Source organism: Radiomyces spectabilis (assembly GCF_025331425.1).
Source record: "Radiomyces spectabilis strain NRRL 2753 chromosome Unknown BYT42scaffold_6, whole genome shotgun sequence".
Lineage (NCBI taxonomy): Eukaryota > Fungi > Mucoromycota > Mucoromycetes > Mucorales > Radiomycetaceae > Radiomyces > Radiomyces spectabilis.
This window is the reverse complement of record NW_026251931.1, coordinates 1,577,509-1,604,541: the sequence shown is the minus strand read 5'-3', so window position 1 is coordinate 1,604,541 and position 27,033 is coordinate 1,577,509. Positions and strand designations below refer to the sequence as shown.

The window sequence follows — 27,033 nt, the reverse complement described above, 5'->3', positions numbered from 1 at the left end:
TTGGAAGGACTTCGTTTCAGTAAGCAACATCAGAATTAGCAGCACAGCACCCAGAGAGGTACTGTCTACCGTCAACTGAGGCTACAATCCCACAACCGTTTTGAAAGACAATCAATCACCTGCATGATGACAAGGAGACATGTCGATTTTTTTCAATTATCCTAACAACTACAGCAAGTTATCGATTACATATAGCCTGAAAGTAAAAAGCAATATGGTATGTCCAATGCCCAATTTAAGTAGGAACATTTCATTGTCCTGATAATCATTCCAAATAGCTACTTTTCAAGCTTCAGTTTCCTTATCCATCTCATTCTCTAACTTAGATTAATAGCTCTTTTGTCTCGGGATATTGATAAAGAAGATTATGATTTACGTTGATTCGTTTTTGCTGTAGTTGCGAAGCTCTTCGATAAATCCTGAAACGGTAAAATTTGAATACACTTGTAATAAACAAGCAGACATTAAGAACGCTTGGAAGTCTTGGATGTCACAGATAAAGAGGCGCATTGATGTTTCAATGGAGAAGCTCCCCGGAGTGATCACGTCAAATTCCAGAGCTTTCCTGTCATGGAACACCAATCAAAGATGGATCATACCGCACGTAGTAGATATAATCGAATGGTAAAGCGCTTGTATCATCCATTTGGCGTTGACATCGCCCTTCTTGCCGAGTGTGATCATGGCATCGGCGATGGGTTTCCTTTGATACAAGCCTTCTTCATCCTTATTTTGATGTCAATAGGGCTGTTTATGCGCAAACTCGCTGTTACGGTGAAAGCTTGACATTCGGATGATAAGGGGGCATTACATTTCAAGTCCAAACTCAAGCCTTGAGCAGAGTCTGTGAAATTAGCAATTTGGACTAGTATCAAGTAAGGGGACTGAGCTGTTTGTCAGTGTTGACAATGTCATTCAGAAAAAAAAAAAGTTATTTATTCGCTTTTGATGGGCTAAATAACAAAGTTTGAATGGGTAAATGCAAACTGGTACAAAGAGAAAGTGTAGCGAGTGTATTTTATGGGGCGGGGCAGCCGGAAAGCAATGGTCGTTTTAGGGTTGGAAACCACAGTAACAGAAACCTTCATAACAAACGACTCTTAAGTCCTTGTCGACACCAGAGTTACCGCATTTTTTTGCGCATGAGTCGTCTGGGCAACCCATTTGACAGTCGCGCTTCGCAAATGGTGAGTGTACGTATACATGGCCTTTGGCTTCAACATTGACCGAGACAACGAGCAGGAGACCGATCGTGGCAAATAATACTTTGTAGCCGAGCATGATAAATTGTAGTGACTAAAAGAAAGCAACTGTTACCAAGAAAAACGTGCATTTATAACCAGTAGCAACGAAAGAAAAAAAAATTAGAAAATGAGGGGATATGTTCGAGGAGCAAGGAGAGCACGGAATCTTTTGTTTTGCCCACTCAGGAGCTCTTTCACCTCTGCACCGGGACGTTGCTTCTCCTTTATGAGTCTCCTTGCTAAGCATTATAAAGTTTCTCGAAAAGCTGTTTGTGTCATTGAAATGAATAGTCCATTTTATTCAGTCCAGCTGTAGGTGCTTATTGGGGCAGCATCCCTTCCTCCAAGATTCAAGCTAAGGAGATCGACACAGTTTGTGATGTTCTAGATGCCCAGCAAATATTTTTAATTCGCACAATGAGCTTCTTGTGGTAATAAAAACGTGCTTTCCATAGCGCTATACAGGTCACCAATACCACGAGTTCCCCATATCGCTTGCGAGCAAGCTCGTATTACCTTCAATTGAAGAACATATGAACAACATCAGTTCCCACACATTAGCCGCATTCAAAAAAAAAGACGTAGAAAAAAACTAAAGTAGATGAAAGAGGATATGGGTATACAGAGATTATTACATGGAGAGACACCCGGCTATTAGTTTCTATAGCATTGTGATCTGCCGGGCTGTGAAATGCTTTTTAAGTATGGAGTGTTGTGAAATGAGATCGATCGGACTGAAAATTGGTAGCAGGTAAAGCCGAGGTTGATCGGTCATCAAGGATCGCACTTTCCATCGCCAGCAGTTCTTCGTTCGACAGGGCATATACAGGGGGAGCAGTGGGTGTATAGGCAGGTGGAGGGATTTCAGGTGGTGATATTGCGGCAAGATGATGACAATGGGAGCAACCAGTGTGTGGATCTGCAGACGCACTGCTCGATCCAGTGCCGATAAAATGGTCACAACTGTCTTCGAGGTCTTTTGCAGTCGGCGCTGAAGGCATGGTTGGCGCGGTTTGCATCGTCATTGATATGATGTGACGATCGTGATTTTGCATATTGTGATGGGTGATTTCCAAAGCTGGAGGGGCCGAAGGTTGTAGTGTGAATATTGGGTTGTGGGAAATAGCATGAATTTCGGGATCTGATCTTGTTTCATGCTCCGGCGTGTCCGGATGCGTACTTGTATCGTCGTCGTCAACGTCGTCGTCGCCATCTTCATCTCCATCGTCATCTTGTTCGCTCTTTTGTTCTTTTCGTTTCCGTGATCGTATTCGCGAGATAACTACCACCGTAGCCACGGCAGCAACGACGGCCAACCCTCCTACAAGGGACAAGATCATGATCATTCGTTTGAGAGCGGCCTGATCCTCTTGCAACTGTTCAGCAATGGTGCCATCGTCGTTGTCATTGTCGTCCTTTTTATTTGGATCAGATACCGATTTGTCATTGCTGCTGCTGTGTTCTTTCTGCCGAGCATAAGGTTCATTATCGTTATAGACTTGATTAGGATCAGAACTAGGCATAATTAGAATGGTCGTGGCACCGCTATACACGGTAGTTTCTGCTTTATCGTCTTTGCTGCTTTTGGTGCTACTTTTCTCATTATGGGATTTATCGTCCTTATCCTTCTTCTTCCCTTTGTCGTCGTCGTCGTCGTCTTTGTCGTTGTCACGGCGTTGTATAACTCCTTTCGAGTCGAGATTGCCGACCGTCCGCATTACGGCAGGGTATTTCGACAACGAAGTTAATGGAAAAGGGGTCGGTTGTGCATGGCATGCCGTCGACGATTTCAAGAGTGCGACATTCAGTAACAGATATACAGTACAGTATACAATGATATACCGTCGCATAAGTATCGTTTCTCAGTCAAACTGGGATATCTAGAATTAAGAGGACAATGAAAAAAAAGTGCAGAACGGCCCAGACAAAAAAAAAAAAAAAAAGGGACAAAAAAAGCAATATGGTGATTTGCCAAAGACGGAGTTCATAAAACTCCCATGAAATCAGCGATTTTGTATTGACTTCCGCCTTGCCTGAACGTCGAGTCATTCTTTTTGTGTGTTGCACACAACGGCAATTGGTTCCAGCTTTCACCGCAAATTCCGTTCCGATGAATATCATTTCCCAAGAATGGTATAAAAAACACTGTTATTCCCGGAAAAAGACTTTTTAATATGCGTTCACAAATCTGAGTTTTTTTTTTTATGTTCTAATCATCCGTGAACGCTTCCGTCTGTGGACGATCTCCGCTTCCATTAGCCACAAACACTCAAGTTCAGGTTGCATATCCATTCGAGAGTCCAGGAAAAAGAATAATGTAGCAACATGGATCCATATCCTGGTAATTTGACGTGCGCCAACCTTCGGTTAACACGCAACAGACGAACCGGTAGACAAACGCTGCCCTCCCTTGCTGGCCAAAGTTTCTGATCGATGCAGATCAAGGCAAACGAGAGTGCGGGCACCATTTGATGCGGCGCTGGTTGCTGGGAAGTCGAAAGACGTCATTGTGATTTCAGGAACGTCTTTATTTCCGACTTGGCCAGCTTCGCCCTGGTACCGTGGTCCCCTACATCAGAAATAAATGGGTCGCAATTGGAAAATGGCCAAGACTTCACTGGGCTATTTCAGAAATTCTTTAAGATGATAAAAAAACAGAGAGCGGGGTCATATCGCAAGGGCAGACACCATGATGAATTTCAACTTCTTTATTTTTAAATAGATTGTATAAGGTTGTCTAGCAAGAGTCATCGAGCACTTGAGTGTTGGACTTAGACAAAGATGTTGAGTAGTCGTTGGACGACCTCAGATATCTGCAGTTTGCCTTGATTATAATTAGTATCCCGAACCAGTACAGATAAGGCATACGCTACTCATGATGGCCAATACACACGGAAACCAATATGCATAGTAACTCTAAGGCCCAATCATTTTCACTCATGGGCGCCAGGGGACTGAACCTCGCGAGGCTACTACAAGTGGACACCTTGGCCGTTGGATCGTTGAGAATGGAAAAATATAAAAAGATCTTCATGGCTAAGTAACTTTCAATCAATGTTATATCTCCAGCAAGCGCGGCAACTCCGATAGTCACTCCACCTGGAGCACCTCGAACAGAAAAGTGGTGAGATGTTCTTTTTGGCAGATCGAGAAATATGATTTGCCAGCTCACGTCATCATTTGCCATGCATGACATTTTTCTCCTGCGTCTGCGCAGACATCTTTCGTTCATTCATTGCGAAGAAAAATCAGAACGATCCTCTGCCTATAGTCCAAGCAAGAAGGAAGGCCCACTTTGAAATTAGAACGGCGGCCTTTAACGCAAGCAGAGGGCGGGAAATACTTCGACGTTCTGTTGGAATTTTTTCGGGTTTGGTGTGATGTGACGATGCCGAGGCTGGCCAACTTCAAACGGCCAGTATGTACCTGATATGTTTCCCATTCATCCTACTAATCTTTGAACATAGAAAATTGCAATCGACACATTTCATGAAGAAGCAATCGATACACTCGCGACAGCTGGACACCCTGCGGGACGTAAACTGCGCCAGCTGATCGACCCACTTGCCGTCGCAGAAGAATCCATTCGAGCTACAATTGATAGCAGACGTGATGCCGTGGCTCGACAATACATCTGGGTTAACCACCGACTATATCGACGAACCAAGGATGTGGAGGAGTGTCGTCAGGTTATTCAAAAAGGCGAGACGTTACAGCTATTGCAAGAATGCCACAACCACCTACTGTCCGGCCACCAGGGTGTATCGCGAACTTTTCAACGCGTCGGATGTCACGGATCTGCAAGTGGACTCAATATCTGAAGACGTATCCACCAACAAGCGATAGTTCGCCACCATTGCACCATTACAAATATCGTTACGGTTACGAGCGCCTGGTCGTGATCCCATTCCAAGTTGACAACGCATGATATTTCATTGAAATTTCATCAGATGCAAGAATATGTCTTTGATTTTGTCGGTTCCAACAACTTGACACTAGTACAGTATCTGACATGCATCTCATCATTTCATTGATTCAATTCTTCTTCTTCAAAACAACAACCGCCTTCACAAAGCAATGGTTCCATTTTTCGGGAACAAACTGTATATCCGAAACCTTTGAACAGAACCTTAATTCTTGGAACTCGGCAAGCAAGTTTCCTGGTGACATAATTGCCCAAAACCATCGAGATTGCTCAGAGCGTATATGACATGGCAACAGATCGAACTGGCGCGACCGGTACGGAAGAGGGTGCGGAGGGTGAAAAGTTCTCGAGGACGATCGAATCTGGTCGAACGGAAGCGTTGACGATGATGCAGTTATTGATGTGACGGTCAAATACGAACAGAAGGATGAGGGCATCGCAGCAAGCATTGGCATTTCACAGAACTTCACCCAGTTCAGCGCGCCGCGCGAACTTTAGGAGCTCGTGTTGAAGCGGATCAATTATCACATCGGTGATCGTGCTGAGCGGCTATGGAGTCATCATGTCGCCAAAATGCATGGTCGCAAGAGCTATACTGTCAAGCCGCATGTTTTCTCGATATGCAAGCATAGATGTTACATGGAGTCTTAACAATGATAACGCACGGGAAGATCCACATTGCAGGATACCTCGATTTGCGTATGACAGTAAACCTTTGCGCACCATCCAGCAGCTGCCTTCGATCGATCAGCTCGCTTTGTTCGCCAGCCGTGAAACTCGTTGCCAGCTGCGATGTTTACGATGCGCGAAACCACGAGCGACCAATTTTGCGACATCCGTGATACTCGCCTATATCCTAAGTCCTAGTGTTTGCGCGACTCGGATATCAATCTTTCTATGGACCTGAACACCGATGACTTCAAACCATTCAAACGTAACGTGGTAAGAGTATCTCAGCGACTCTTGTTCATCTGGTTGTCTCGGATTTTCCACCGCAAACCTGAACCGAGCACAAAAAAAAAAAGATGCAAGCTGCTGTCATTCCTGGCTCCAAATCTTGCACCTGGAAAGCTTCCTCGCCCTGTTAATTGGACGATCTACATCGCTTAGCATCTCGTATCCATCCTCTACCTGACAAGCAATATGGATGATAATATCAACAAACGCCTGATCGTGCCGGCCGTACAGCTTCTGCAGTATCTTCTCATGGATCCCATCAACCCCGATATCTCAGAGACTACCCTGATCACGAGATACATTGTCCCATTACTGCAGCCTCGGATTGGCAACGACGACCTAAAGGGAATGGGCAGTTGAAATCTGGTTTTGGAATTGAGGCGCCTTGTCCTGCCAAACCATTTGGGTACCATAGTATCAAAGGAGATTGTATTGCATCGGCTTATTTTACTACCACTTGTTCCATTTGTGACGCTTGGTCCGTTTCTAACCTCTGGTGCACGCGCATTATAAATAAATATCCATAAAAAACGTTCGTAAACGAAAAAAAGCGTACTATATCTGTACAGTTGCCTTAATAAATAATGAAGCGACGTAAACAAAATTGCACAGCCAAAAACGGTATCCCCTGAAAGATCAGAATGTGTTAATTGTCAAGTATTCGCAGGCACCATGTCGCCCGCCAGATATATCTAATGGGGCAATAAAAAGATCTCACAAAGACTGCACGGTTTTTTCAAAAATAGACTTTTATTTTGCCAATTGGCCGAAAACCGAAAAGGGTTGGAAATAAATAAGAGATTATTCGGTCATGGCGTGGTCTTCGGGTTTAGGACACCATGGGGACCCTTCTGGTCCCCCTTTTTTGGCCCGGCCTTGGCCTTATTTCCCGGCTTGTTGTTCTGCGCTTTTGGCTATTAGGAGAATTAATTTTCAGATAGTCCACATTCCATCATCTGAAAAGGTCTGCTTACCCCTCTTTTGCCATAGCGCTTCTTTTGTACGCCTCCGTTTCTTGGTCTGAAGGAGGCGTCGCGTGAAAATGGATATGAAAAACGTAAGTTGCCATTGAGAAAAGTGCTTCTTTTGCATTGCCCCGTTTCTTGCCGCGGACGGGGCGTCGCCATGAAAGTGCACTGAAAGATATAAGCGCTTTTTATGTATCGCTCATTTCTTGCCGCGGACGGGGCGCGGCGTGGAAATGGGTGTGGAAGATATAAGCGCTTCTTTTGTACGCCCCCGTTTCTTGGTTTGAAGCGGCATCAGCATGAAAATGGATGTGGAAAACGTAAGTTGACATCCAGAAATAGTGCTTCTTTTGTATGCCCCGTTTTTTGGTTTGTTGTTTGACCGCCATGCCAAGCGCGACATTTGGTCTTTTCCATTCGGACGCACTGATTTCGACGCGCTGTTGTTGCAAGTTCACAACCGTCAATAAATTAACTTTTCGGCTGTATGCGGTGGATGACGATTCCAATCGTCATACGCCTGATTCATATCTTGGCATCCTTGGTGGCGCTATATACGTGTTCGCCATCCGCTAGCTTGACAGTGGTATTGCCAAATCGAATAGGGAAGCGACGCAACGATCCTCGGTCAGCTCCGAATCGTGGTGCTCATCTCATAGCTCCAAATTTTGTGCAGTCGTTTCGAGCATTTTGGTCGCAATGTACATATCGCTCCGACGTTCGCTTTTTTCGCACATATGATATTCGGCTTTGTGCATGGTAGCCAACATTGAATCGATGACGCGCGGCTCGCCTTTGTCGTTCATGGTCATCGTACGAAGCGTCGTCAGTCGGTTTTCAATCAGGCCATGAACATTTGCCGCCCAATTGTCTGCAGTGGTGCGGAATATGAGGGGCGAAAAGCGCTTTCCGTCTCGTCAAACACGTCTGACGGAAACGGATTGCAGACAGAAGATAGGGCCAGCTCGGTCACCTGCTTGTCATGAATGGTTTGCTTTTCATTGTCCATCCAAGAGCCTGCCTCTGGCAATTTCGTCAATGCTGTAAGGCAGCCTTCGCCGTATCATTTTGACTTTCTTCCTCATGGCTGACCGACGAATATCCAGTCATCTTGTGTATTCACATGAGCAAATCTGTGTGTAGTTGGCATGCTGCTGGTCAATTTTACGAATTTTCCGCTCCAAGGTTCGGACAATGGGTTTCGAACAGAATGCAATCCTCTTCCTGTCAGTGTTCCTGTCCTCATTTCTGCATTTGTTCAGAAGAAGATGCACTTTGGCAACAAGTTTGCGCCTGCCCCTCTTGAACGCGTGACTTTCGCCTTTCCCCTTGAAAATTTCCATTTTTGGTGCCCAAACAAAAAGAAAAAGATCCTCGAAGGGGTCCCAACGTGAAGACGCATAAGGCCCCAACCAGTGTTTCCTTTCGGTCCGTGTTGAGTAGACTCTTAGACTCCTTATATCAGCATTGTCCTTGCTTCCTGATGTAATAGGCTGGTTCATTGTCGGTCTCTTAAAAATCCGGCCATGCCCTTCCTAACTGTCTCGAAATGACTCTGCCCGCGAGAATGATATGACTATGACCAACAGATCTAAAACTGCACAGGCAACAAAATTCCCAAATTCAGCGAACAAAAGTTTTCGTTATGCTTAAGTGTGGACCACAGACGATGATTATTCGTTCTTTGTTTTACAAGGACGGAGCAACCCGAAAATCCCCCAGCCCCCCTTCTTTTAGCCGTATGATATATTTAGATGTATACCGTAGAACAATCAATACCACAGACAACGACGCTTCTAGCTGACTTTATGAGGCGCAAAAAAAGAGACTGAAATGATACAAAAAAAAAAAAAAAAACAAAAAACAAAAAAGCTAATCATGGATTTATAAAGTGGTACATGTGTATACATGATTTTAGATATGCGTGTTTTTAAGTTGCTTCACCAACTCATCTTCCTCGGCTTTATCATCGCCCTTTGATAGCGGCTCTTTTTCTTCAGCTTTTTCAGCTTCTTGAACAAGCTCATCCTCTTCGTCTTCTTCTTCCTCCTCTTCTTCTTCTTCGTCGCTGTCAGGCTCTTCCATATCGTCCAGTTCAAGCAAAGCATCTTCGTGATCCCAAGCCGCTAACGCGTCCGTTAATGTCTGCACAACATCTGCCTCTGCGTCAAATTGATTGCCGTTCATATCCATGTGCACCAAATCCTTCAAATGACTCTTGACAGCCGAAGCGAGTGCCTCTACTGCGTCTGCCTGGATCTCGTTATACTGGAGATGCAAATGCGTCAAATTCTTGTTGTGACCCTGTTGCAAAGCTTCCGCCAATGCCAAACCACCGCGCTTCGACAAAAGACAATCCCCGACATTGAGCACTTCCAACTTAGGCCAGTTGACTAACGCACCGGCCAAGGCCTTGCTACCTTTGGCGGTGAAGGTATTATCCTGCAAATCGATGTGACGCAAGCCCTTGCACTCTGCCAAACCGCCGACGATGGTTTTAATGCCATCCGGACGAATACCGTTCTGAGGCATACGAACGACTTCCAAGGTACCATGTGACGCAAAAGCGGTTGCCAAGGCTTTGCTGCTACCATCTTCCAAGCGGTTGCGACCACAGATGATTGTACGAAGAGAAGAAAGACGGTTTTCAGCACGAGCCTTATCAGCCGAAGCCTGTAAAGCTTTAGCAATCATGGTGCCGCCACCGATGCCGAGACCATTGTTGTTAAGTCGAAGAGTTTGCAAGGACTTTGAGTTGGACAAGAAATCGATCAAGGGTTCAGCGCCGGCAGGACCAAATGCGTTATCTGACAAGTCGAGTTCGGTTAATTCGATTTGTTCAAAGGCATCACACAGAGCTTTCAATGCCAAAGGAATTTCCGACAGTAAGCGTCCAGTGAAGATGTCAGATAAGATAGCCGTCTACAGGAATCGTGAGTGGGCGCGCGACACGACTCGTGGTCAACCAGCAAAGGGAAAAAACTAAAATAAAAAAAAGATATACCTTCAACTTGGTCTTATTCTTCAGTGCCGCAGCTAAAGTTTGACTTGCTTCGACACCTAAAGTATTCCCGCTGAATCGAATGGTTTGCAAATTATCCATCTGGTTGATGGTGTCGACAAAGGCTTGCACATCATCGGCGGTGTTGAGTTTTAAGCCTTTGCCTTCAATGGAAAAGACAGTATTATTTTCCAGTGTATATTCGTTGATCGGAGCGGCCATCGGGTGATAGTCAAGAGGCTTGGATCGAACAATAAAAGCAACAGGCAACTGATGCTTTTCGGTGTTCTCACATCAAGCGGACAACGCGCACCAAAAAATTTTGCAGTCACGTGAAAAAATTGCGGAGCTGGGTTCGTGTTCATCCAATTGCAAATGACTGGATTTCACCAATTGCCACACACAGAGGGGAGGATGAGGTTTTCCTCCATGCTGTAACACAACAGAACGAGCTCCTTCTTTGTTCCCTTGGAGCTATGTTACCAAAGTTTGGACAGCTAAGTTCATTTAGCTTACCAATGACCACAGACCGGGGAGCGCAATATGAAACGTGTACACATTCGGCATAAGATGCACCTCTTTAATTTTTTTTTTTTTGACAATTTACTTGGGTTGCAAAGTGGCTCTTTGTGGCAGCGGTGATATTTAAAGATGGGAATACCATGGTGTCCATCCTTATTGCTTCATTTGTTGACATATTTCACTACCTAAAAGAGACGACACGTGGGGTAGGGTAGTCATCTTCATTCGCTGACAAGGGAAAGCATAGAAATGACAGCTGACCATGTGCGATAAAATAAGAAAGTTGAAGCCTGGAAGTAAATAGAATGGGCAAGAAAATAGCCTGCCCCAAATGACGAGAGGATAGCTTGAAAAGGCAATTGCATATGCATCTCACCGGCACATGAAAGGAGACATAAATTGTTGCCAAATATCGAAAGGCAAATGTCGCTTTTCCAAACTTTTTGATGTCTTCATAAAAACCCGTTCACTCCATTTTCAAAGCCAATAGGTGTTCGGTTTATCAGGTTACTCGGCAATTGCAGCTGATAGAACTATAAAACAAAAGTGGTATCATACAATTGTAGGCGGACGTCTGTCATACACACACGGTTTTCTTTGGGTTGGTATAAACCTAAAATGTCGGAGATATCAGAAGAAGGTAAGAAGTCTGGTTCACAGCGGTGATACAGCCTCCCGCGAGCATGTAATATAAAGTTTTGTGATCACTGACTCTAATTTGTATCATTCAAATTCTTTTCACACTTTTCTATTTGTTTATAGTTGGAATTGTGAACAGTGCTAAAGTGAGTATTTCCGGTTTATAAGTCTTCTAAAAATACTAAAGTTATCGTCAGAACAAAGTTTATTGGGGATATTTATAGTTAGACCCGTGAAGTAAAAATCTGGATATTCAGACAACGAAGAAAAAAAATTTGACAGCTCTTTTTTTCATGAATTGGGACCATGCAATTGTGTGATCTATTTGTTCTGCTTATCGGCAATTGTGAAATCTTGATCTCATCATGATTGCATGGTCTTAAAAAATAAGGAATTGTGAGAATACCCGGTAATCACACCAAAAAAATCAACAGCAAAAAAGAAAAACTCTTCCGCTCAACTACACTCTCTGAGAATGATGGTCTTGCTTTTTCTTTTTAGTTTCATCATTAAGTTTGTAAAATGGTGTTAGTATAAGTTAATGATCTGGGCCTCGTTGAAAAATTTTTGGTTCTGCAAAAAATGCACTGTTCTGGCTGTCTGCAAGTGAAACTCATCCAATCACGGGTGGCAGTGTTCACGTAAAAGGTCAGGCACGTGGCCTTGCCTATCTTCGAAAAAAGCGCGAATACAAAATAAGTTCTGGGACGGAAGATGAATAAATATTCTTCTCTTTCACTCAGCTCTTCCTTTTTACCAATTCATGTTAGATGAATGGCTATTCCCCTTACCCTTCTAATCCCACTATTACACACCTTGACGATCCATCAACACCTACACCTACCACTCATCAATTAAAACGAACTAGAGCCAAACGTAGCTGTGATTTTTGTCGCAAACGTAAATCCCGCTGTGATGCAGATACATCGATCCCTTGTTCCAACTGTAAAGCGGTAAATACATCATCTATCAAAAGTTTCCCATGTTCATTCGATAGAACTAACTCACATCATTCGATAGTGGGGTTACATATGCGAATTCCAGACGGTGCGCAAAAAGCGTGGACCTCCTAGTGTGTAAGGAAACCCCGCCCCCACTTTCGGTCGATTCATTCAAGTGTGAACAAATGCTGATCTGAACCACTAGCTACGTAGAGAATCTTGAAAAGCGCTGTAAAAAGATGGAAGCTTTATTAACGCAATTGACCCAACTATCGATCAAGGAATTGGAACAGGATGATTTCCGGTTTCACGGCCAAGTCAATCTAGCTGAACATCTCGCTTTCGGAGATGAAACATCGCATCAACTCATCAGTAAACGACAAGATCACCATGGTCAGGACGACCTGAAAGGTGAATCTGCGCAGGATACCGATGGCGATCATAACGACGTCAACGAAGAAGACGAGGAAGAAGAAGATGATGATGATGACAATGACAATTACAGCGAAGAAGAAACCAACCAAAAAGACCCGCATGCTGCCGATAGATCCGTAACGTTGGAAGAGAAACTGGCCGATCTCAGTATCGAAGATTATGATTCGCTCAAGTACGCCGGGAAATCCGCCGGTCTGAATACATTACTCGATGAACAAGTGTTCAAATCCAAGTCTTACATAGCATGGCCGGGCCGTGACGATGTGGTTCTGCAGAGGATGTCGCAGAGCGAGTTGATGATTGTACGTACGGGACGATCCGCCTCTGGAAAATCTGGTACACGATTGAATGTCGGTATTTCCATGCGTTCGGGTGTCTTTGATGAACCATATTCACACCATCGTTTCCCAACGGATACTCTAAAAAAACTGAGCAAAAATTTGTCCAACAGAATGATTACTCTGTAAGTCATCGATTTTTCTGTCACACCAACTGCTCGTACTGGGGATGTCGCATTTGTATTTATTGTTTTTTTATTTTCTTTTGGCGATATAGTTACTTTAGCCATATCCATTCATTCTTGCCTGTTATTAACAAGCCACGATTCCTATCTCAGTTTCACCAACCCACAACAAGCCCTGCGACGAACCATATTTTACTCCATGCCGTTTTAGCCTTGTCCTTCCGGTTTGCCTCACAGCACTTTCCAAGTTTGGTAGAAAGTGCTTCCGATTATGCTAGTTTCTATGCCGCCAAGGTATTCAAGCGTCTTCGTAATACTGCGCAATCGCGGCTCTGTCACATTCAAGCGGCTCTACTGATGACCCTGTATCTTGATTTGGACGATGGTGATGTGGATTCTTTTCAATGGTACCTTCTCGGAAGTGCTATCCGGATGGCACAAGACCTCGGCTTACATCGTTCGTGTGCCCATTGGAAGCTGCCCGCCTCCGAAATTGAAACACGCCACCGCGTTTTCTATGCTTGTTACGTAATGGATCGTTGGATGAGTGCGCGCGCAGGCAAACCATTGACGATATTAGATCGCGATTTTGATACCGAGTTACCGTCTCCTTACGAAGTTTCCGACGCAGGCTTGCCAATATTGGAAGAAAGTACACCTATTTATCATTCGTTCCTGCTTTTTATCAAGTTGTCGGAAATTCTCGGTCGTGTACTCAAAGCACTTTACGCACCGAAAGCAAAGCATGCCAACATCAACGCGGGTCTAGATGATCCCACTATCCTTGTCGTTTTTGATCGCCGGTTAAAACAGTGGCGAGCATCACTGGACGAACCCCTGAACGGGGTCGAGCTGTCGTCAGCCCAGAAAGGTAATTTTTTTGATTCGCAAAATAAAACCAAGGAAATCTACTTATCAAAATCGTACACACGTATACGTACATTCATAGTTCCGTTACTCATCTTTTACCATACTGCGGTAATATTGGCACATCGTCCTTTCCTTGAATTGACCATGTTGCAGTCCATCAACGAACAGAATGCCATTGAAATCGCGTCGTGGCAGCCTTGTGCAGATTCCGCGGCCAGTTTGAACGATATTATCAAACAAATCCCGAGTCTCAAGGCAACCCCAGAAGTATACTCATCGTTCTGCTTGCCGACATGCTTTGTGTATGCGATGTTCCAGTCTTCACTCGTGCTGCTGAGTGCTCTGTTGAAAGATCGTGCATCTTCCGAAAAACTGACCGCGTTGCAGCAATCACTAGCCCTCATCAAACAACACGAGACACTAGCGCCAGCGCGTCAAGCTTATGAACTATTGAACATGATGATCATTGTTCACGACATCAAGCTAAGCAGCGCTGTAGGCAAGACGGCGATAACGAGTTCGAAATTTTCACCGTTGCCGAGTACTCAGGTGGCGTCGTTGCTCAATAAGCGGTCGCGCAATATCACTCGCCATAAATACTCTGCTTCAGAAGAGATACCGAAATCGAAATGGTTCCAACACACGCCACATCCATCCATGTTCAACACGTACATTCCACCAGGAACGCGACGTCAAGTAGAGTCCTTGATTGCTCACGAACCGCTTGTCAACCGCTTCATGTCCACCCATTCCGATCCCTCCGGAACCCTATCCGATCCACTCGCATCACACTGGCATACCATGCATCGTCATTCCTTTTACACAGCTCCTCCGTCGGATATTTTCGGCCCAGTCACTCATTATGCGTCCAGCCCACTTCCCATGACCGCTTCCCCTTTATCAATCACTGCTTTGCCTCCAAGATTATCATCTTCTATGGCCTCGAGTTATCACAAGAATATCATGGCAACGCCTGCCTCCATCGAATCTCCAATGATGGAGCAGATATTATCGCCCCAACCCGTCCCCTATATGGCCACGGAACCGGCACCGATGGTCTCGGCGGCTCAGCTGCAGCCGAGCAATGTCAACTGGACAGACTGGAACATGTATCTTCACCAGCAGCAATCATTCAGTCCGTCAGTCGTGCCATCACAGGCCATATCACAACCGCAGCAGCCATCAACCTCGGAAATGCCGTTTCAGCATAGTCTATATTCTACTATTCCCTCCTTTGACCGTGCAATTTAAATCCCTTCATACATTCCTTCCACTTGTATATGTTGTCCATACACCATCATGAAATCTCTTGCCAGCTCTTGTTTATTCTCTGTACCTTTCCATATTCCCTCCTTATCCAGAGTTTACGCTATACATACAGTTGGGGCCGTCTTTCTCTGTATTTGATCTTGCATGAATAAATTATATGAAATTGATAGATATCCATTACTTAATTTATTTTGTTGGTTCAACTAGCTCGTGAAAGTAACAGGTCATGATATCAAGTACGGTCGCTTTCAGCTGCGTCGTTCTCCGGTTACCTAGAAAAGGGAAGTACCCTCAACTGGGACCAAGGGAAAGCCAATCAGAATCAGGGATGTGATTGAGTCCCTCTTGCCGTTTTCGCTTTGTTCCAGACCCCAGGTCGTGTGTCTTTTAACCACCGTAACAGATTAGGTAGGCATTCGTGGCTTCTGCTGAAATATGATGGAGTTATTTTTAGATTCAAGGATACGTCGGCCAACATCATTCTTATAGAATGGTTCATTTGATGGTCTTCTGCATTTTCTACTTGTAGTCTTTTTGATCTGTAAAACCCAATATGATAGTCTAACCGAAAGGTTTAGAAATGTCATCATGTGGTTACTGTTGGTTAGCGTTATGATCTGTATTCAGACGCTGTGATCCTGGTATTAACCATGCGTCATTCCCGCAGAGAAAATTAGGCTATTGCGTGCCATTGCTTCTCACAGTGTGACACTGGTTCTATGAAAAAAAAGTCCTCTTATCGCTTACGCAATGGCTTTTTGAGCGATGCAATTGTATTTTACAGGTTGGAAAACCGATTCATGAGACAATATTGCCGTGCGACGACAACGACTGCATCAAAATAAGTTTGTAATTCCTTCACTCCGCAACATGACGCGACAATCCCGTTTTTCCGCATGTGAACCGGTCATCAACCCCACCTTTCTTTATTTTTGATCGCGAATGATAGAAGACAAGACATCCTCATTTTAGGAATATTTCTCAAGACCTGTATTGGATAGTAATGTTATCATTCGTGTAGCATGCATATAGTATCCTGGATGGGTGGAAGGAAATGAGATCATCTTTATTGAGGATATCGTGAGACAAAACGTTTTCTACTGGCTGATTAATGGTGTATTACGGTCCGCGTTGTTTACCTAAATCTACGGCAATTTCCGAAGCAAATGTTGCACCGCGCGATAGAATTCTCTTATCGTTGATCTGTGCTTCCGGAAACCGAGAAATTCCTGGTTTCCTGTCTCGGTTTGCTCTTGGAGCAACCGTGTGCGAGGACGTCACACCTTGTCTCTTGACTTTTTTCAGATGTTCGTTGAGATTTAGCCATTACCATATCTGAGATATTATGGTCTATAGATTTGCTGGAACAGCATTTTATGAGGAAGACGAACGAAGTTTCGAGGAATTTACTCTCGCAGGGGGTGTTCACTAACGACCTCTCTCCAGCCGAGAAAATACTGAATATACCGCATCTACATCATTTCTCAATAGCATCACCTATATTTTAACACCAGCATCATGCTATCACAAATTGCAGCGCTTCATGTCACTTGTCTATCAAAGTCGAAGTTCGGAAACATATTATCATCCACCGTTTGATATTGACAAATCCGTTGCTAGTGCGAGCTTGCTGGATTGTTCTGTAGAGATCGTATATTGTATTTGACTCCCTGAACATTAAACAATGTGGGAGAAAGATTCAATCGCTTTCACTTGTTTATACAGTTGCAGAAATAGTAGCTCGCAACTCCAATCGAAAAAAATCAACATCAAAACCATCAGATGACACCACAGTTGCCATAGAACTCCCTGGTTGTATAACAACGAGCATTAGCAAGCGCTGCACCTTTATTTCGATATGAATTTCAAACCAAAGTTTTTCAGCGGGCAACATCATTTGCCACATCGGAAATCCGTTATTCGGAACAATAACCTCATCAAGCTTTGGAAGCCCCAATACTTTCTCATCGTCGGTTAAAAAGAGTGATAACCCATCGATTGATAACATAGTAACGACTCTGAACAATTCAAATCAATATGCGGTTAAGGATACATTTTCCCGCCTACCTACGGTGAAGGTTCGAATTTCGAAAAGTGCTCGGGGTCTTAATAATAATTGCTTCTTGCCCGACAAGCTTTGTTAACTCGCTGCACATCCGCTTTCGACGCATTGGTGATCTCAGAATACCGCCAAAATATGAAAATTTTATTATAAAGACCACCGAGTTATCTTCCATCAAACGCTCAATAATTGCTGCAGATCGAAGCAAAGCCCTTGCTGGGAAAACATTGACTTTTTCAATGGGACCCGTTTGTGTCCTGCATGCTTATCAACCATTCTTGTGCATACGGCAATACTAAAAAACACATAATTCCATGTTATCGAAGCAACCTCATGATTTGGCCATCAAAATCCTTGTTTGTTTGTAGGGAGATGTATAGATGCAGACACTTTTATAAATAGGATAATCATTATTATTATACTCTTACTGAACATAAGGAGATAAATATATGGTAAAGATAAATAAATTGCTTGCAGTATGGTTTAGCAAGCTTTCCAGGAGACAGGAATGCGGCCTTCTGTAAAGTCACCCACTTCACCAAATACGGCTGGAGATAAATCGAGAGATCCTCGTCCACAACCCGGACACTAGATCATAAAGCGTCAATCAATCCACTGTCAAAGACATCATTGATAAAACCTAGAATGTACCTGATCCTGAATGGTTGCTTTGGCGCTACCCAAAGGGCCCGTGACAATAATGCATTGTCCACACACAGGACTGTCGTTGGGGTTAACATACTGACCATAATCGATCTTATTCTATAATAAAAAGTGCATGGGTTAACCCATATGTCCACGCGAGAAGGAAGCTATATCACGTACTAGAGCTACCACCATTTCCTGAGCTGTAAATAATCCGCCACATGCAGTTAACCCAACCCCAGGATCTATAGCAATAAGATAAGCATTCAGAATTCATCGTCAGCAGTGATTCAATTTTTCTTTTTATCGAAGAAATTAGTGCTCTGAAAACGAATGCTTACCGTAATATGTTCCATCACCTTTCCCACCCATATCAAAATTAGGTGTTGCTGAACCCCAACTGTCACCTTCATACTTTGTTTTACCGACGGAACCAAACCCAAGCTTTGCGCGGTAAGTTCGGTTCTTTAGAATGCCGAGTGTGCCCAGCACAATGAACATGACGGTAAAGACGCCGAGCATTCCCAATCCTAAGAGGATCCACCGACCATACCGATATTGTTCAGCGAAACGGGTCCATATGGTAGGTGGAGGATAATAGCGCAGTGGTGAATCGTGTTTTGCCGGTGGTAGGAATGAGCTTAATCGAGGGTTGCTGGTACGCATGTCTGCAATGCTTGCGTCAATGAAGGTGCTCGCTCTACTAGGTTGTGGAGCCGGCGTGTCATTTAGAGGGGGGCCATTTTCCGTATCTGTGTGAGCCATGGTATAAAAGGAGGTAGTCTCTCCTATTGTTGTTTCTTTTTCTCAAGCGCCTGCGCTTATTATGTACGATTTACTCCTTGGTGCAAAGGTAATAAAAAGGATTTGATGATCGTGTCACCCGTGCTGAATGGCCAATGTCGTACAAATGTTTATGGTTGCTGTCATTCAAAAATGTCTGCAATCTAGCCATGGTCGATCTGATAACTGATATCTCTGATTTTTCTCCTCATCTTTCCTTGTTTGAGCATTTTTATCACCAAATGATCAATTCATCCAATCTCTGCTTGCTAACAAGGAGGCAAGTTGTGCTGTAGATCCGGTGCTGCATAGGTGGAGATAGATTTTAACTGAGAGTCATATGATGTGGCTCAATGGTTGTTATGGTATCAAACAACAGTGATTTATTTACGCTAAATGAACCGAGGAAAAATGGAGAACAAGAACGGTATTGGTGGACCAGCAACCAATAAATATCTCATTCTATCGGTATATAATATTGAGGATCGGTTAAAACGGCCAAGTATGAGGGCTGAAATTGTAGGATGTGGGTGAGTTATGGGTACAGATTCATCTTTTGAAAGACGGCTTGAAGGAAGGATTTCCGCTTTGCTTCATACATGAGACGATCTTCGGTGGTTGTAAACATGGTTGGAAGCAATCTTCCGTCGATGGACAGTATACTGTATTCCGGATGAGTGGAGATGAGGACAACATGGCCAAAGCCTCTTTGACAATAGATGGCCGCAGCTGGACACGATGTTTCGTCTGTGCAAATACCACGGTCCATAAACCGTGCTAAAATGTCCACGCCCTCGTACCGATCCGCGTGAGCAAAATAGCCTCCTCCATTGTAGTACGTAGTTACGGTTTCTGGAAGGTCAGCAGGGTCCATTTGGTTACCACGGAAGGCTTCCTCACAAATTTGCATCTCCACCGCTCGAGCTCCATGTTCAGTGTTGTAGACAAACCCAGGAAACATACTTCCTCGAGACAGACCGGGGAAAAAACCCAGCTCACGGCTGCCACATACTTCCATATACGGTCGACCTTTTTCGAATTCGATGGTCGCACATCCATAATAAGCACCCGCACAGATACCTAAGTAACGACCGCCTTGTTCCACATAGTGACGAATTCTGTCGTTCGCTTTGCCGTCGAGTTCTTCGCAATAGGGTAAATCTCGGCCACCTGGCATGACCAGCATCGCACAGTACTTTTCCCAAGATTCCAATCGCAGCAATCGAGCGTCCACTGATCGGATATTGTACGTTTGGCCGAACATGGTCTTGATGGTGGCAAAAATATGGTGCACCGAGTTGGGCGAGGTCCCTGGTCCACTGTATACTAGAATATATCGGCCGTCATCCGACAAGGAACATGCATCGGTCACCAACATTGAGAATTCTCGTTCAATAGAAAAATAGACTGTAAACTATTAAAGAAAATAGAAGAGCATGGAACGGAGCGGAAAACCGATGGATCGCTGAAATAGGAACCTTGCGCCGGGCGGTCAGACGAACAATGGGGGATCATCCAACAAAAACCTTAATGCACCTTTATTAACAGTCACATAGCACCACTGGCCATGTGGAGGAGTTGTATTTTTTTTTCCCATTGCATGCAGCATTGATCTTCTTCCGCCCTTTATCAAAAGTTCTCAAAAAGTTACTATACCACCGAATTATTTTAGAACCACAATGAGACGTATTTCCATGCGGGATTATGCGTGACGTCCGTACACGACAGCTTTTTTGAAGGCGTTGCCTCATCTAAATTCGCAAGTCACAGTTGTGACTTGAAACTTGGCCACAGCTCAAAGCAGCCGTCGGAGTTCTGCGCGCCGCCCAATTCAAGAAAAGAAAAAAAGAAAAAAAAAAGTTTATCTTAGTTATACATCGCGACGTTCATTGTCATGGCAGCTGAAAAGAAGAGACCTAGAGGCTTGAAGAGCAGCGCGGCTCAAAAGGCTGCGAAAAAGACCAAGGTGGACGAACCCACGGAATTGACCGAGAAAGACATTCCCGAAGGAGCACAAACCGTCGTGTTAGACAAAGTCGTCGAAGAAGGCGACGAGATTGGTGAAGCTGCCGCATTGTATGAAAGCGCTGTCGAAAAGTTTGGTAAAAATTTTCGTGTGCAAAAAGCTGTTGCAAAAGAGGTTGGCAAATCTGACAGTGGGTGTAGATAAGGATCCTTCGGCAGCCCTCTCTTTATTGCGTGGCACGGTCCATGAATCGGATCGTATTTTACGCAACTGGGCTTCCGAGGAAGCTTTGCCACTTTTATTCTATTTGACCTACGGATCGGCCCTATATGACTTGGGCCGTTTCACTGAGGACGAGGAATTTGAGCCTTATCTGGAAGCCGCAGAGGAACGCTTGGAGAAAGGTTTAGAGAATTACGAAGCCCTTGACGAGGAGGCCAAGAAACAGAACGCCGCTGCAATGAATAAAATCAAGGTGGCTTTGGCCAAAATCTGGATTGCCAAGGTAACTAGGGTTTGTTTTACGACATCTATGGAATGGGTTCATTTTTTATTCATGCATTGATTCCCATATCCAGGCGGCTAGCTCCGTATCGGAAGATCTTGCAGAGATTCCTGATCTTGCGGTGCGTGCCTTGTCAACCTTGGATGAGGCTTTGCCGGCATGCGACTACCCTGCCAATGTAAAGGTAGACTTGGCAGCGATCGTTCAAAACCACGGTGATTTGTATTCTGGATTGTCCGCTCGCGATAAATTCAGACTGTGGTCGGAGAGTCTTTTGGAAACCGTGGTCAAAGGTAAATAAAATAAGCTTAATTGGGGAGGGGAGGTTAGCGAAGACAAACAAGACCAAGTCCAGTTAACCGGTGACATCCAATCCAGAGGAAGAGGGAAATGCCCGTGCATGGACAGAACTGGGTCTGTGCAAACTTTCATTGGCCAACTATTGGTTGGACCAAGTGGAGGATACTGAGGGTACCGATCCTAAGCTCCAATTGACGGAGGAAGAACAAAAGGCCTATGATGCCATTGTTGCTAGTAAGTTCATGTTTTATGGCAATGGTAAACGAAAGCCCATAATGAGAGACTCACATTGCGTAATGCGTAGGCAAACAATATTTCCAAAAGGCACATGATGCGCTTGAAAAGACCGATCAGCTTACACCCTACGTATACGCCGATCTTGCTGAAGCTACGCTCAACGAAGCAAACTTGGTATTGGAAGAAGAACAACAAAATACGCTGTACAAACAAGCTGTGGAATACATCAAGGCGGCTCAAGAAGTGGCCCAAAAGGCTTCATTAGAATATACTTTGCCTGAGGGCTTGGCAAGCTTTTTGGAAGATTGGGAGTCCGAGTCCTCTTAAAAAGAGATAATTGCAAACAAGTCCGGATTCTCACGTCGATGAAAAGAATCAGGGGCCCAATAAAAAAAAAAAGCTGGTTTCGTCATTGCTTCTCTTTCTGGTTTTTTTTTATCAATCTCTCCTTGTTTCCCCATACTCTCTTGCGTCTTTCATTACGATGAGCGACGAAAGAGAACCACTTCTCGCCACTGAACGGGGTGAGGAGGGCACCAGCTCGCATCCTATCGAGTCAACTGAACATCCACAACCAACGTATGCGGCACCATCAAGAGTGCGTTCGGGAAGATTTACCTTTCTGGAAAAGGTGCTATTCGCCTTGACCGTTGCATTCTTTATTCTCCTGTGTGTGTTTGCCGGTTTATATGCCAGACGCGTCTACGATGAGCATGATAAGGTCCCTGCCCCAGAGCCAACTTCACCACCCGATAAACCTCGTGAGAATATTACCGAGGCAAGCCTTCCCACCCGTCATGGCCATTGAGTGATGAGAATACTAAACCAGTGATTGTTCAATAGCCTCTTTGCTCCACGCCTCAATGTGTGTTGACTGCTTCGCAAATTCTGAAAGTAAGTTGGTTGTCTTAAGATGGAATTGGCATGGTGATTCACTAGCGTCACTAGGATATCGACATGACGGTGGATCCTTGCGAAGACTTTTACGCTTATACTTGTAAGCCCTGAAACTCTTGCGGAAAAAAAATGATGCTCACAGAATGAGGTCACCTTCTTTAATAGGCAACAATTGGATCAAGACGCATGATATCCCGGAAGCCAAACCATCTATCAGTTCTTTTGCTCAACTGGCTACAGACAACAAAGAAGTGTTGCACGGTATCCTCACTCATGACTTCCAAGAATTTTATGAACGCACGCATGGTTCAACGGGCGGTTTGCCTGACCCGGAGAAACTAGTCGATAAGCAGAATTTCAACAAAGTCAAGGCGTTGTATGATTCCTGCATGGACGAGCAAGCTATCGATGCACGTGGAGCGGAGCCCTTGCTTCCCCTGTTGAGAGAACTCCGCCGTTTGTATCCTTCGGATTTTGCAGCCGTCAATGCCGACACCATGCCAAAGGCCACAGAAAACACTCAAACCCTCACCCAAGCCATGAGTTTCCTCTTCAAGCACAATGTGGGCGCCTTGTTTGAAATTATGATTGACGCGGTAAGTCATCAAGCCGTGCGATTGATACGCAAAAAGCTCATCATGCTAATCTATCACCCAATTTAAAAACAGGATCCCAGAAACCCAGAGAAAACCGCTTTGCAGTTGTATCAATCTGGTTTGACTTTGCCTTCAAAGGAATACTATCAGGAGGAGGACATTGTTCAGACCTTGTTTGAAACTGTGGCAGATACCATGGATGCTGTCTTTGGCGCGACCAACAATGAGTTTGGCTGGAACCGATGGAGCGCTAACACCACTGCAAGATTGGTGGTGGACTTTGAAAAACGCTTGGCCAATATCAGTGCGCGTCCGGAAGAGTTGATGGATCCCGATGCTACCTACAATCCTCGCTCTTTGTCTCAGCTGCATAAACTGGCACCCACTCTTGACTGGGGTTTGATGATATCGGAATTACTCCCGTCCACTGCGCCTCACGTGGACATGTTGATTGTCTCATCGCCCGAATATATTGAAAAACTGCATACCGAGCTTTTGGATGCGTCCACTACCCGGACGGTTCAAGCCTACTTTATGTGGCGATTGATTCGATCTTATTCCGATGCCTTAGCCGAAGATATCCGCAAGCCCGTTCAACGTTTAACTGCCAAATTGCGCGGTACCAATGCCAAGGTGACCAAACCACGATGGGAGATTTGTCTGGACGAAGTCAATGCTTCGCTTGGATTCATGGCAGGCCGTTACTATGTATTAGACAAATTCAGTGGCAGTTCAAAGAAACGAGCAGACGAGTTTGTGCAATCGATTGAAGAAGTATTTGTGGACCGATTACCTGAATTGACCTGGATCGATAATGTGACCCGTGCTCGAGCGGAGGAAAAGGTAGATGTGAAAATCACCCCAATCTCAATGTCGGCCGAGTTTGACTCACAGGCAACCATGCCAAATTCACTAGGTCGATAATCTCATGCTCAAAGTGGGTTTCCCTTCGGCTTATCCTGATGTCATGTCGCCCGTCTCGCTCTCTGATTACTACTCTGAGCTCAGAATGGAGCCGGACAGCTATTTCAAAAACTATCTCAAGAGCCGAACATGGGATATAGTGGAGCAATGGCGTCAAGTAGGCAAACCCCCAAACAAGTCCAAATGGCTCATGAATCCTCAAGAGGTGAATGCTTACTACAACCCAGTGTTCAATGAGGTAACTATCGCCATACATACTCATGATAGCTATGCCAATCACTCATGATATCGATGGACTAATTTTTTTTTTCCTTCACAGATTGTCTTCCCGGCTGGTATTTTGCAAAATCCTTTCTTTGGCAATGAATATCCGGATTACCTCAACTATGGTGGTATTGGTGTCGTGGTGGGCCATGAACTTACGGTAAATGGGAAAAGACTGGCAGTGATAAGAAATAATGATTAACGGATCACGTATGCGTAGCACGGTTTCGATAATTCTGGTCGCCATTACGATGCCGAGGGACGTTTGGTGCAGTGGTGGACGAATGAAACATCGAAATCATTTGATGAAAAAGCGCAATGTTTCGTTGATCAATACTCGAATTTCACTGTGGAAGGCAACAACGGAAGAGTGGTGCATGTCAACGGCAAACTCACTCTGGGCGAAAATTTGGCTGATAACGGAGGCTTGGGTGAAGCTTACTTGGCATGGAAGCAACGTTATGACAGCGACCGTCAAAGCAAAAAATATAACAATGCACGTTTGCCCGGATTGGACAACTTGACTCCTGAACAGTTGTTCTTTGTTAATTTCGGTCGCATTTGGTGCAGTAAATCAACCAAAGAACAAGCTGTGCAAAGCGTAAGACCCGTCTTCTTTTTTTTAGCCCTTTACATGGCGTATGATGAATTCTGTCATATGACTGCTAATGATGATATATGTGATATAGGCGCTCACCGACGAGCATTCTCCACCCAAATGGCGTGTCAATGGCGCTGTGCAGAATTCCAAACATTTCGCTAATGTGTTTCAATGTCCGGTTGGAACAGCTATGAATCCTGCCAAGAAGTGCGAGTTGTGGTAAAACTAGGTCCTGCGTAACAAACAAAATAAAAAAGCAAAACTGTAGGAGGTGAAAAAACAAAAAGTGAACCTTGAAGCATGGAGTGCAGGAAAGGAGACTTGAGAAAGCCAAGAGTATAGCCATGGAAGGAGCACTCAGAGGAGACTAATATTAGCCATCAATGACAGAAACGATCGCGATATCTTTTTTCAGTCCAATTACTCTTGTTGTTTTGCAATTCCAGGAAAAAGCGTATTTTAGGCGAAGAAAGAGAGCAGGGGATAGAAAGATTAAAAAGATTTATAGTATTATGCAGCAACCATGTGGTATAATATATGCACAGGAAGTGGGCTTGTGTCCATATGATATGATCATTGAAAACCAGTCGTCTTGCATGCAACAGTGGCCTGTCAAAATACAACATCAAGAAAATTGCCATGGCGTTCAATTTCTTACCATGGTATCATGGGACATTCGCGGAAACAGAAAATAAAGGGAAATGGGCAATAGTCCAAGGATGGGATTTTTGATGTCTCCTTTGTTCTGCCTTGCATATCAATCTCTCACGCTTATTGACATGTCTGTGTCACTCCTTCAACATGGTGATCCACCCAGCCAATCACAACTGCATAGACCGTACTGCGGGTACTGTATGCGGTTCTCCACTTGCGATCCGCTCTCTCTTTTTTTTTTTTTTTTTTTTTTTTTTTGCTCTTGCCCTTTTTCATCAACGGATCGTCTATTGCCAACTGGCCCCTTTGTTTTTATGCTTTCTCACCAGCCACGCTGGATCATCCGAAACTAAAAAAAAATAATTATAGAAAAAAATATCGCTGCTGCATGGCACTTTTATGCATCATCCAAGTCGTTGTTTATAGGCTGTGCTGCATGCTTGATCACAGTCATTGCATAAACCCACGTCGTTTTAGATTCAGGGGGGGAGGTTTTTTGACATTTGGATACCCAAAAGAATAATAGATTAAGTTTTGACCGAGATGCAATAGCCGCATGAGAAATTGAAAAAAAAGACACTTTTCCAGATTGGCTGCGCAATGGCTGAGATTGGAATGATTGTCGTGTAGTATCAACGAGATCCATGAGTGAACCTTGTCTGATTTATCGTCATGGCTTTGGAATGAAATTATCATGTGACAGCATCGATCATCCGTCTCCTCTTTTTTTCCCCATTTAAAATTATTCATAATTAGGGAAAAGAAAAGGAACAAAGCAGGCCAAAAGGATGGTAACCGAGCCGTTTCTATAGGCAATGAAGGGAAACAACACAGGGATGAGTGAGATACGGATGTAATTTGAAGAAGTAACAAACACAGCAACCCCCCCCCCAAGAGGAGCGAAACCATTTGACTGACTCCCTATGAAAGGCCTACGCGTTGACACTATATTGGCAAGCAACACACGGTTTCCGAGAATAGATAAAATAAAGTTTTTGCTGACTTTTTATCTTTTTCATAACCTCATTCAATAGAGGAAATAATTTTTAAACTAATATATAGTTTACATTCAACCGAGAAAAACAATCGAGTTGCAAATAGAAAATAAGAAAAGAGGGAGCAATATGAACAGGAGAAAAAAAAATGAGATAGTTGTGTAAAGGTAATATGATCCTATACATCGTTCCTTTTTTTCGGTTTCCCCTGTAGGATTCTGTAAACACCCATTCACGGAAAGTTACATGTTCACGTCCATTCAGCGCGTGCTTCCTTCTTCCTTGTGAAGGGGCGACAGTGTGGAGATGAGAAAAGAGGGAAATAGAAACAGCAATGGATGAAAGGAGCGGTGCACACCAAAAGAAAAAA

General features: G+C 44.2%; 9 protein-coding genes across 9 annotated transcripts; 5 read left to right on the top strand and 4 right to left on the bottom strand.

Annotated features, from left to right (window-relative positions):
- Positions 1-1,942: 1,942 nt before the first annotated feature.
- On the bottom strand, positions 1,943-3,094 carry BYT42DRAFT_613936 (uncharacterized protein; the record flags this gene model as incomplete). Its single annotated transcript, XM_051571791.1, has 1 exon — positions 1,943-3,094. One exon carries the CDS (start codon positions 3,092-3,094, stop codon positions 1,943-1,945), a length of 1,152 nt encoding a protein of 383 aa, XP_051423998.1.
- A 1,538-nt stretch (positions 3,095-4,632) lies between these two features.
- BYT42DRAFT_613935 (uncharacterized protein) lies at positions 4,633-5,065 on the top strand (the record flags this gene model as incomplete). The annotated part of the gene is made up of 2 exons (XM_051571790.1): positions 4,633-4,662; positions 4,712-5,065. 2 exons carry the CDS (start codon positions 4,633-4,635, stop codon positions 5,063-5,065), a joined length of 384 nt encoding a protein of 127 aa, XP_051423997.1.
- Positions 5,066-9,008: 3,943 nt separating this feature from the next.
- Positions 9,009-10,197, bottom strand: BYT42DRAFT_495498 (uncharacterized protein; the record flags this gene model as incomplete). Its single annotated transcript, XM_051564365.1, has 2 exons — positions 9,009-10,016; positions 10,099-10,197. 2 exons carry the CDS (start codon positions 10,195-10,197, stop codon positions 9,009-9,011), a joined length of 1,107 nt encoding a protein of 368 aa, XP_051423996.1.
- Positions 10,198-11,950: 1,753 nt separating this feature from the next.
- On the top strand, positions 11,951-15,413 carry BYT42DRAFT_569501 (fungal-specific transcription factor domain-containing protein). The gene is made up of 3 exons (XM_051568297.1): positions 11,951-12,332; positions 12,403-13,095; positions 13,188-15,413. Exons 2-3 carry the CDS (start codon positions 12,437-12,439, stop codon positions 15,214-15,216), a joined length of 2,688 nt encoding a protein of 895 aa, XP_051423995.1. The 5' UTR covers positions 11,951-12,332; positions 12,403-12,436; the 3' UTR covers positions 15,217-15,413.
- A 2,247-nt stretch (positions 15,414-17,660) lies between these two features.
- BYT42DRAFT_569492 (RlpA-like double-psi beta-barrel-protein domain-containing protein-containing protein) lies at positions 17,661-18,820 on the bottom strand. Its single transcript, XM_051568296.1, has 4 exons — positions 18,283-18,820; positions 18,122-18,186; positions 17,948-18,058; positions 17,661-17,884 (listed from the first exon to the last, which is right to left on the bottom strand). Exons 1-4 carry the CDS (start codon positions 18,704-18,706, stop codon positions 17,780-17,782), a joined length of 705 nt encoding a protein of 234 aa, XP_051423994.1. The 5' UTR covers positions 18,707-18,820; the 3' UTR covers positions 17,661-17,779.
- Positions 18,821-18,921: 101 nt separating this feature from the next.
- BYT42DRAFT_569491 (biotin-protein ligase) lies at positions 18,922-20,302 on the bottom strand. The gene has a single exon (XM_051568295.1). The coding sequence runs from the start codon at positions 20,100-20,102 to the stop codon at positions 19,260-19,262; it is 843 nt and encodes a 280-aa protein (XP_051423993.1). The 5' UTR covers positions 20,103-20,302; the 3' UTR covers positions 18,922-19,259.
- Positions 20,303-20,618: 316 nt separating this feature from the next.
- Positions 20,619-22,059, top strand: BYT42DRAFT_545960 (nuclear pore complex subunit Nro1-domain-containing protein; the record flags this gene model as incomplete). Its single annotated transcript, XM_051565847.1, has 5 exons — positions 20,619-20,826; positions 20,891-21,195; positions 21,269-21,488; positions 21,604-21,729; positions 21,800-22,059. 5 exons carry the CDS (start codon positions 20,619-20,621, stop codon positions 22,057-22,059), a joined length of 1,119 nt encoding a protein of 372 aa, XP_051423992.1.
- Positions 22,060-22,107: 48 nt separating this feature from the next.
- On the top strand, positions 22,108-23,812 carry BYT42DRAFT_334708 (uncharacterized protein). Its single transcript, XM_051563094.1, has 5 exons — positions 22,108-22,510; positions 22,576-22,626; positions 22,681-22,729; positions 22,795-23,229; positions 23,298-23,812. Exons 1-5 carry the CDS (start codon positions 22,217-22,219, stop codon positions 23,402-23,404), a joined length of 936 nt encoding a protein of 311 aa, XP_051423991.1. The 5' UTR covers positions 22,108-22,216; the 3' UTR covers positions 23,405-23,812.
- BYT42DRAFT_496200 (uncharacterized protein) lies at positions 23,670-25,237 on the top strand (the record flags this gene model as incomplete). Its single annotated transcript, XM_051564409.1, has 5 exons — positions 23,670-24,068; positions 24,142-24,387; positions 24,469-24,573; positions 24,634-25,014; positions 25,103-25,237. 5 exons carry the CDS (start codon positions 23,670-23,672, stop codon positions 25,235-25,237), a joined length of 1,266 nt encoding a protein of 421 aa, XP_051423990.1.
- Positions 25,238-27,033: the final 1,796 nt, after the last annotated feature.